The sequence below is a fragment of the Setaria viridis genome, chromosome 8 (assembly GCF_005286985.2).
Source record: "Setaria viridis chromosome 8, Setaria_viridis_v4.0, whole genome shotgun sequence".
NCBI classification, from domain to species: Eukaryota; Viridiplantae; Streptophyta; class Magnoliopsida; order Poales; family Poaceae; genus Setaria; species Setaria viridis.
The window spans coordinates 26,542,311-26,553,683 of NC_048270.2; the positions used below are offsets into that span (position 1 = coordinate 26,542,311).

At 40.7% G+C, this 11,373-nt stretch overlaps 1 protein-coding gene across 1 annotated transcript; it reads right to left on the reverse strand.

The window, feature by feature from the left end:
- Nucleotides 1-1,326: 1,326 nt before the first annotated feature.
- Nucleotides 1,327-2,077, reverse strand: LOC117834425 (CASP-like protein 1U2). Its single transcript, XM_034714008.2, has 2 exons — nucleotides 1,839-2,077; nucleotides 1,327-1,745 (listed from the first exon to the last, which is right to left on the reverse strand). Exons 1-2 carry the CDS (start codon nucleotides 2,075-2,077, stop codon nucleotides 1,421-1,423), a joined length of 564 nt encoding a protein of 187 aa, XP_034569899.1. The 3' UTR covers nucleotides 1,327-1,420.
- Between the last annotated feature and the right edge of the window lie 9,296 nt (nucleotides 2,078-11,373).

Sequence of the window (11,373 nt, forward strand, 5' to 3'; positions counted from 1 at the left end):
TGAGGAGGATCAACAACGCGTGCATGGTGATAGACCGAGCACTGCTTCCAGCAGTGAAGTTGGCCGTGATCAACCAAGCAAAGACAAACGAGGTGGGATACATCGGAGGCAAAGATGCCTACACCTTCACTGGTGACCTCGAGGGTCTCGTGACCTCCCTATTCCTCAAACTTGTCCCCATTTAAATGTTGAATGATATTGTGTTCATGTTTTCTATAAGCAAGTTTGCTTGGGCTTTAGCTTGGTCATGTTTCTCGTCCGCTCACATGGGTGTAAACCTTTATGTTGGGTAGAGCATCATTATCCCAGCCCACTTTCATAGTCAGTTCATAATAAGCTCCATTGGCCTATCAATCATTGAGACGTTACGAACAAGCAGTGATGCATATTATCACTGCCGGTTTTTGTGTTACATCAACACCCCTCATCAGTCCCCTTCTATCTTTCCCACGCCCAGAACTCAATGTGGCTGTGCTTGCATCCATATAAATAAATGGAAAAATATATGCGTCAAGACTATAAAATTGAATATTTGACATATGGACGCAAATCATCCGTTATTTATGGTAATATAATAGGAGGAAATCGTTCGTTAAACAAAAAAAACAAATATATCACGCCACACAATGCTTGCTTTGAACTATATTGAAGCACATCACCGAACCCTCATGCGAGGACTTTACTCAGTAGCTTGAGAGGAACTAATGTGTGATCACGCATGCATTTCAAAGAACATGAAATCAGAAGAGCATCTTGGTGCGGAAAACTCTGGGTTTGTGGATTCGGTTTGTAGAATAACACTCACCTTTGTCTGAGCATATCAACGAACCACCATCTACCCAAGGAAACGATACCTACTCTAATCACAATAGTAAATATTGAGAATATTAAGCAACTTCCAAATGCTTACCTGAGGTCTTCGGCAGAGCTCTGGATCCACAAAATTTTTGGGCCTTTTGGAGTTAGGTGTAATCGTAGATCCAAGAAATCATCGATATGGATCAAATTAAAAGGTACATCAGATTCATTAATAGATCATGAATCATTTCGTTTACATATCAAACTAAATAAAATACTTAAGTCACTTTAATTTTGTATACAGAATACAAATCCAACCTGACCTAAGAGTTGGAGCCATGCAAAACATTAAGAATATCATGGAGGAAGGAAATATGTAAGTTGTATTTGATTTTGCCAACCTATGTTCGTACGATATTTTTTATTCACTTATTGAACACTGGAAATCATTTGTTTGGTAGAGTTAAATAATTTGTTTGCGTTGACGGAAGAAAAATTGGGGAATGGACTGGAGAAGCCGGAGGATAAGTCCTATTAAAACTGACAAAAAAATAATAAATAGTTAAACTGACATATTTGCAATGAGACTGCCAAACGACAGCCGCCAAAGACACGGCAAATCTCACTCTGACGGGCTAGGCCACATGGAGAACGGCAACGGGACGTCCTTGACGAAGGCGGCGAGGCCGGCGGCAAGACTTGCGCCGAGACCGATGAACTTGGCTTTGTTCACCTGCCCGCAGGTCTGCACGCCGTAGGCCGCCACCGCAGCGAACGCCGCTCCCGACGACGAGTACAGAAGCACCTGCACGGCGACGTCGACGACGACCAGGACGACCCGGGGAAGCACGGGCCCTTCCTCGTCGCCGTTGTCGCCCTTGCCGGTCTGCAGGTAGACCGCTGCCATCTCCAGGATCGTGGCGGCGATGTTGGACCCAACCAGGTACCTGCACACGAACGTACGTATCTGTAGGTCAGGACGACGACGACGCGAGATCGATCTAGGCATCTAGCTAGCCATGGTGGTCGCGTGTGCGTACGCGAAGGGCGGGTAGTCTTTGTAGGTGACGGTGGTGGCGGCGGCGGCGCCGTCGTCCCCGTCGCCGTCGATGGTGCACTCGTTCGCGGTGGCCATGACGATGGCGGAGGCGAGCGCCAGCCCCATCGTGCAAAGGCGGAGCAGGAGGGTCACCGCCTTGGAACCATTCGGCTCGCCGTCGGGCATCATCACATGGCCGTCGGAGGGGATCGGCAGCACATGGCCGTCGGGAGGCATCATGATGTCGACGCGCGCACGCTCGCTTAGCTGATCACGATGGAGAAGCCGAACTCGAGATTGGTTTACTCATGGCAATTTTGTGTATATATAGTATGATATGATGATATAATACAAGGCAACTGCATACGTAAAGGGATTCTTTTACATGTATAGGACACACACAGGTCTCGGAAAATGTTTGTCAGTTAGGCGTTGTTGCCTTGTATTCTCGCAAATGAATCATCAGCTTTTGCCATTTGATCTTTGCTCCTACCTTATGCCTTTTCCATGTATACAATGGCTGTAACCTCAGTAGAAAAAAAATGGTTAAGAACGCAATGATTCTAGCAATAGTTTGACACGCCTGGCAGTAACGGGAGGTCTGCGATGACTTCGTCAATATCAATATTTACCAGCCTAGCTAGTCTGTCATAGGTGACTCCACTACAGAAGTAACTTGCACCAGGCACATTCTGCACCATGCGCTCTTGCTAGAAAATGAGGCCAAATTGCTCACCTCTTTATACACATTGGTTCTTATTCTGGCTGACGTGAGCATGCGGAAAAAACGACAAAATCTCTTACTTCACCCGTATGCTAGTTGCTTTTGCGGCGGAAAACACAGGGTAATCCCGTGCTTTGATTCCTGAATAGAAATAGATGCCTGCAGTAGCTGACGCACGACTACGCAGGGGAATTCCTTACTTTTGATGCTTGGTCTATCTGTCCATCATACCAATCTTGGTAAGTCCGATCGATCCGCCCGTCTCGTAGTGACAGTTATTTGCTATATATGGCTTTGGTGCAGCCAATGCAAATTTGCAACACATCTCCTCACCGAACAACAATGGCGGTTTCACGGAAGAATCTCTCTGCAGCCGCCGCCGCTGCCGCCGTCCTCATACTCATCGCCATGGCCGCCGGTACGTTCGTGCACATGCGTGACCTATATATATATATAGGTGTACTTCCTCCATTTCAAAATATAGGTTCGTTTTGACTTTTTTAGATTCATAGATTTTGCTACGTATCTAGATATAGTGTATATCTAGGTGCATAGTAACATTTATGAATGTTAAAAATCCAAAATGACCTACAATTTGGGATGTAGAGAATATATATACAAGCCGCAAGTCGCAGTGTCGTTTGAATATTAATGACCTTTCTTGCATATGTGTGCAGAGATGGCGTCTGTTGGTGCGGCAGACACTTGCAGGCAGCTGAGCGGCGCGTTTCACGGGTTGTGTGCCTCGAACCAAATCTGCGGAATGGTATGCGCAACTGAAAGCAGCAACAACATTGGCGGCGTGTGTGACGACACGTGGCCTCGTTGCTACTGCATTTATAACTGCTAGTCCTTGGGTTGCTGCTTTACAATTTGATCCATCCGGCCGTGATGAACTGATGATACAATAAGAATAATAATCCCTGCCCTGATCCCGTGTATTAATATGTCCCGTGTAATGTGCTTTTGTGCCACCTCCAGAAAAGACTATATCTAAATGGCCCTTTGAGTTAGGCAAGCCTCTAGTCAGGCCTGAATTGGTACGGAAGCTCTCAACTAAGATGTATGAATTCCACCAGTGGTACATGAAGCAGTCGGTCAAGGAAAGGGTCATGTTCGCTCTTCTTGTTAAACCGATTGATTTTTTCGGTGAAGTTGAGAAACTGCTGTAGTTGGAATTCAAGGATATTTATGAAGTGTACCATCAAGATGCCTTTGATGTCTCTCTCATTAGCGCCTAAGTTCTATAAGTGTGTGTTTATTGGATGTTAATTTTGGCTCAGATCATTATTTTGTGTGTGTGTCGTCCTACTAACTTTATCTTTCATTTTATGTAGGATGCAATTCTAGAGGTGCCGCCAAGAATCGTACTTCAACGCTAGCTGCATGGACCCATCGCTTGTTAACCAAGATCAGATTTGGGATCACCCAAAGGATACATTGGACCGAATATACAAATTCTTGGAGGAACAAAATTACAAGCAATATATACTACTGCCTTACAACTTTAAGTAAGTGTGGGTACAATCTATTTTCGTTTTCCTTTTCCTTACTTAATTAATGTTAGTCAGTTCTAATACGCAATTTCCACTAGATTATCCTTATAATTATGATTGATCAAGGCAATGTTATTGTGTTTGATTCGTTGAGGAAACTAAAGGACGAGTACCAAGATATTCAAGGCATACTTAACTTGTTATAATTCTGGACCTTTATCTCTATGTAAAATTTTGATTCCTAAATTTTCACTTAACACTGTATCATTCATTATTTTAATTCACAACGTATGGAAACGATTCTGTAAGCATCACTGTGGTGATATCAAATAAAAACTTACATTCAGTACAACATTCCCAGTATGTATGAAGTTTGCACATTTTGTACATTCTATAACACAAATATTTCATAACTTATTTTCTTCCACTAAAGTGCTTGAGACAAGAACAAGGGAATAGTTTACGTGGATACTACGTCTGTGAGCACAGGTACAATTTCGTGAGGGACAAGGTGATATCAGACAATATAATTGTACGTAAAATAAACCTATTAATAATTAATCATTTTCTAGCTCCTTATATTTAATTGTTGGTGTAACATTCACATATTTCTAAATTATAGATGATGCATATTAGAGAAGAACTCTGGGAGAAGGAGAGGCTTTTGGCAACCCAAGAAGCTCTCATAGGATTTCTGGTGGACGAGGTGATAAATCCCAATGGAAAATTTTTTTACGATGGACCTTCAATAGCCGAACTAAGCAACACCACAATGGGAGGATCTTAAGAATTATGAAGATAAATTATTGTATATATAGTAATTGTATAAATACTAGTTTGATGTGTATAAACTACTAAGAATTATATATATAGTAGTTAAAATTAATATTATGCATATACTATCATGAAATATATATATATATGACATGCATACAATACAAGCGTATACATGTAAGTAGTGTATACTAAGCATGTATACGTATAGGTGTGTATATATATGTGTAGCAACAATTAGCATTAATATGGAAAAGAATTCAGGGTAAAAAGAAAAAGGTCCTTAGTTACCGACCAGACTAAAGGGGCCATGTGCATGCACCTGCATTCGCATGCATGGCAGCCCCTTTAGTCCTAGTTAGTATTATCAACTAGGACTAAAGGAGGTCTTTTATCCCGGGTGATTGACCCGGGACTAAATGGGGGCCTTTAGTCTTGAAAGATTAGTCTCGATTGGATTTTTGAGATATATGAACCTATTCAACCGGGACAAATGTCCATTTTTCCACCGGTGTTAGTACCGGTCAAGAAACCCCTTTAGAACTGGTTTCCCGACCGGTACCACTTATCCGGTACCGGTCAGGTACCGGTCAGCTCACCCGCTACTAAACTGCGCGCCACATCATGCTGACGCGGGTCCATCCGGTTGGTGTTACCAATAGGAAATAAATGGTTCTTTTTTATTTGCTGTTTTTCTTTTATTTTACCTATTTTTTTGTTTTAATTCATATTTGTATTCATATTGTTATCCCATTGCGTATACTAGTAATATTGTACGTTAATACATATTGATCTAGCATAGCAAACATTACATATATTATATATATACAATTCAAATATTATAAGTATCCGGAATATACACTTCACGTCCGCATCCGAAACCTCATCATTTTGAAGAAGACCCACACTTGTTCCATCATAAAAAGATTCACCTTGTGGATGTACGACCTCATCCAAATCCACGGAGTTGTTCTTGAATTGCCGTGACTCGTTCCAGGGCGAGTAGCTCTTCTTTCATCCTCATTATCTATCACGTATAAAAATTATTATTTTAAATCAATATATGCACATTATTAAAAATAACAAATTGTTATCAATAGTGTTTATATACTTGGAATTGGCGAGACATCATTTTCTTGGGACCTACAAATCCATTAATGAACTCACATACATGGTATCCATATAATTTTTTTTGTTATCCATGAAACCCCTTTCATATATGTGGGCGTGTAGAGTGTTTCTTTTAGAGCAATTCTTGTTATTTTTGTAAATTCTGCATGAACAACACATGAAACCATTCAACGACTTGTTGGCCTCTGCCATATCAAGAAAAGTCTATAGCCCATTAATCCATGCCATGGAGCACTGGTCACCGTACATCCATGCCGGTCAATCTGCAATTAATTTTTTATTTTTCTTCATTTCTAAATCAAGAAATATAAAATATTCTTTCTATAAATTATTGCTAACCTTCAAGGACCACTTTGGATGAGCAAATTAAATACTAACAAAAAATGTCTCGAATTTCGGCAGCACCTCCCTTATGCCTGAGTCACCATGAGTTTCACCTAAATTCTGTTTAACATAAATAATTAATTGAAATTTTTTGTTTCACATAAAACACAATTTCTTATCCAAGATGCACATAATCCTCAACATCCAATACAAATTTCTCAATATCCAACACAATTATTCAACATCAAGACTTACAACTAACAAAAAATAAAATATCTTCAAACCAATACAAATTTCTCAAAATCCATGATGCAACTAAAATAAATATACAACACGACAAAGGTCTTAAAGCATCCTTGGGTGGGAAAGATGAATGCTCCGGTGGATTTTTTTGCTGGCATATCAGATGATGGAGGAGTTGGAACCGTCGTGTTTGGGGGTGCTAGAGCGTAACGACCCCAAAAGGAGGTGCAGGTTCCTCGCCCACTGCAACACATTTTTCATATTCTTTTTCCAAATAAGGAAGTAATCTTTCTCAAAAGCTCACAGTTTCTTCAACTTCTCATGAGGGCTTGCTGAAGTTTTGCCATTGCCGCGAGAGGAACGGCAATCACCCCCACCACTGCTCCCTCTAGCAGCAGAAGCCATCTTGATTGGACAACACTTTAATTTTTTCATTATGACGAAAGGATATTAGTATTATGAAGGACCAAATTATATTTCCACAACTACCTCAGATTCTATACTCTCCCTCGTTCTAACAATTACAAATTCTCCATTCATGTATAAATAAAATATCTCCATTCTGTTTGTACGTATAAATAAAAAAATCTTTGCATTCTCTGTGATTCTAAAAAAATTAAATTTTTCTAGCTATAGAGCATGAACATTTCATTTTAAAAAGTTCACAATAAAATATTAGCATAATGAAGGATGAAATTTGATACTAAAATATTAACATAATGAAAATAATTAAACAAATATACTCTAATTCCTCTAAAAATATTAGCATAAATAAAAGAATAAAACAAATATTAGCATACTCTAAAAATTATAAATTCCTCTAACTATAGAGATAAAACATTTTATTTTTCAAATTTGACAATAAACTATTAGCATCATTAAGGACCAAATTTGGCAATAAAATATTAGCATAATGAAGCATAATGATATATACACATGGCACTTGAAAATAATTGAACAAATTTACTCTAATTTTACCACATGCAAACTATCCAATAAAGCTTCTCTCAAATTCAAGTCACTAATTCTATATATCTCAAATAGATGTATAAATCAAAAAAATCTCATCATTCTCCCTCCTTAAAATCACAAATTTCTGTAACTCTAGAGCATGAAACATAGCACAAAAACCATGAACCAAGAGAGGATGAAGTTGCTAACCGTTAGAACACTTGGATGAGTGAAAAATCCCCACAAATTGTGGAAAAAATGGGCAGCACCTCCCCTAGGTCGCCATGGGAGAGAAGCCCGAGCTCTTGGTCAAATTGTTTGGCTCGGCTCGGGGAGAAAGAAGGAGCCCGATTTATAGGATGGAAGTTGGTACCGGTTCATGGCTCGATCTGGTACTAAATGATGGCATTTAGTACCGGTTGAAGCCAGGTACTAAATAGCCTAGGCACCATTTAGTACTAGCTCGAGGAATCAGTTGGTTCTAAATGGCGTCCAAAGGAATCTAGCCATTGGCCCTGTCCTTGTGATGCTGTTTAGTACCGGGTGAAGCCCCCATCCGGTACTAAATTGCTTGCGGGGGCACTGTGCTACAGGCTCGGTACTAACGCGTTAGTACCAGCCTAAAACTGCAGCCGGTACTAACGTGACGAATGCTCACTTCTCCGGTAGTGGCTTGTCTTAAAAACATGTTTGGTTAAGCCCCGTGCTGTCCAACAGAGCCCGATATTGAGAAGCACAAAATGAGAGCACAAGTAAAAACTCTTTTTGCTTCAGCTTAATTTCTGAGTCAAAGGAGACAGGCACATTATCTTTTTCCGACTAAAACACTGCCAGAAAATAAAAACTCATACAAGCTCTCAAATAATACACTGCAGGCAAGGCATCATCCACTCATTGTCTGATCTCATTCCAAGATTATCTAATATACAGTGAAGGCATTGAAAGACACTATCTAAAGATGATTAAATTCGTGTGAATGGCCCCTATGATGAGCAAAAAACATCTCCGTCAAATTCTTACCAAATAATGCAAAATCTAGATTATGAAATAATGAGCTAGAGATTGAATGAATTGCATGTTAGTTACCAACATTAAAATAAGCAGGTGGTATGCATTCTTCAAAAATAGGGAGCCTCCTTGAGCAAGTTGGTGAAAAGTGACTGCAACAATGTTGCAAGAAGTGGAGGGCCTCAGATTGTGAAGAAGAGGAAGAGGGGGTTTTGTACTGGTCCCTTTCCACAGCCGGTTCGGACCATAAACCTGCAGTGGCAACATATTCCACCGCCTGTTCGTGTTACAAATTAGTGGTGCTAACCATGAAGATTCTCACCGCTGGTTTCGGACAAAAACCGGCGTGACGACCTATCACAGTTTCTTTCTGTGCACAAGAGAGATGAGGGCCACTAACACAGGCTGCCATGTGGGCCCAGCTGTGTTATACCTGAGCAAGTAAAATATGCTCGGGTACCTATGTAAGTATGTATAACATGCGTATGTACGCACTAGATATATATTTGCAAATTGCAACCATGCGTACGTGCAGGTCACCCTAACTAATATGTGATAAAGGTATCCATTAAAATTAATGTCGCTGCAGGTCAAGTACGGCAACTAGCGCACAATCACTCAATTGCGCGCCATGGCCTTTACCACATTACATTGTTTCTTGTTCTTGCTGATGTGACCATGCCAAAAAAGTCAAAATCTCATACTTCACCATTATGCTAATTGCTTCCGCGGCGGAAAACACAGGGTACTCCTGTGCTTTATTAACTCCGAAGAGAATAGATGTCACCTGCAAAAAAAGAATAGAATAGATGTCTGCACTAGCTGACGCATGATACGCCTTGGTACGTCGACCGATCAATCCGACCGTCTGCTAGTGGTTGTCTTTTGCTACATATGGTCTTGTAGCAAATTTGCAAAACATCCCACTCCCTCTATCAACAATGGCGCCTTCATCGAAGAAATTCTCTGCAGCTGCGGCCGCATCCACCGCCGCCATCCTCCTACTCCTCGTCGTGGCCGCCGGTACGTTTCGTGCACATGCATGAGCTATATGTATACATACATATAACAAGTCGCCGTGCACTCATGCAGAGATGGCGTCCATTGGCGAGGCAAATACTTGCAGGCACCTGAGCGGCGAGTATATATAGCGGGTTCTGCGTGACTGACCAAAGCTGTGCGCTTATATGCCAACATGAAAGCAGCGACAACACTGGCGGCGCGTGTGATGACAATCCACCTCGTTGCTACTGCATTACGAACTGCTAGTCCTGAGATTATTGCTGCTGCTTGGGCTCCAATCCGATCCGTCCGGCCGTGATGATACCATAATAATAATAATAATCCCTTCATACTTGCTTAATTATAACAATTGCGGTAGTGATGCTTTTATGGGGATCACATTGCATCGTGTGAGAATAAAATTGCAGGACTCGTGGATCAAAATGAATTTGTTTATTTTTCTAGAGCACATGTATATGCACTTGAGCTGCTGAATGAAGTAGTGATCCCAGAACCCCGCACGTTGTTGCCGGGCATCAAGCACATAAAGCTGCAAACATTCATAACTTATAATTGAAACACAACAGGAAATAAATTAATATACTGTGATCTTGATAATGATGCTCTATTGCAATTCAGCATCGCATGAGCCACACGTTTCTCCATCTTCTACATCAAGGGGAGAGATCATGAGAGGAGGCTAGTCTACCCTCGAGTATTTGAATCCTCGAGTCAATGTTCAAATTTTGCAGCTCCATCTTCCCCTCCTAGTCTCATGCTCTTGCTATTTTCTTGATTTTTAGTGTAATTTCTTTTTTTATTTTCGCTTTCCTCTTTTGGGATGATATCTTGATCAGGTGTCTTGGTGCTAGGACATGTGAGGGATAGCCATGACCATGGATCGATTCATTCCCCTTATCAAGTCCCTCAAAATCTTGTCTTTTCTAAGGGTTTGTCTTTCCTCTTTATTGAACCAGAGTTTTCCTTTCCTGAGGGAGAACATCTCCTTCATGAATTGAACCATGTACCCAACGAGCACCAAATCTTGGCATGGACCCAAGGATTCTCTATGCAAGTCGCAACTCTCCTCTTGGGTTTTGCCTTTTTTCTAGTTTGTTTTGTGAAGATTCGGCGGGAACAGCTTCAACATGAGATAGGAATTCGGGCGTTTCCCCTATGTGCAGAACCAAATTTCCACCTGACATAAACTATAATTACTTTATTTATGCCTTAAATATTAAAAAGTCTCGTGAATTTTTTATTCTTCTAAATGAGCAGAACCAGAGTGTTACACTTTCCTAGGGCTGATTGTATATACAGTAAATGTAGCATTTGTGAAGGTTTGGAACTATTATTATCTGACGATCCGTGAAAGGGATGCTTGAAGCATTGGGATGCATCCACTTGAGATAGTAGCAACGGTAGAATCATCTCGGTGTCTCAAGCAATTGGGTGCGGGGGTTTGCCATAGTAAACAGGATAACACACACAATTTATTATTCCATATATTAAATAGTACACTCATTTTTTTTGAGGAAACAGGAGGGGTTTTCCCCTACTGGTTATATATTTCTAATAATGAAGCAAGCATCAGGTACATGTAAAGCAAGATCAGGAAACAAAGAAACAAAAAAGATGAGGAAAACTACAACACTGATTGTAGCCATGTTGTCATTGATGATTGCTGCAATTCCTTGCTCTTAGAATAAGTAAAGCAAATTCATGTCTGAAGCGTCTCTTGACTGAATTAAGGCTTGGTTGCTCCCCTCTGAAGATCAAGTCGTTTCTTTCCATCCAGATACACCAGCGCATGATGATGATCACATATCCATAAAGAAGGCCACATTATGTTGGATCCGCAGGGCTGATAAGATTGAATAGGG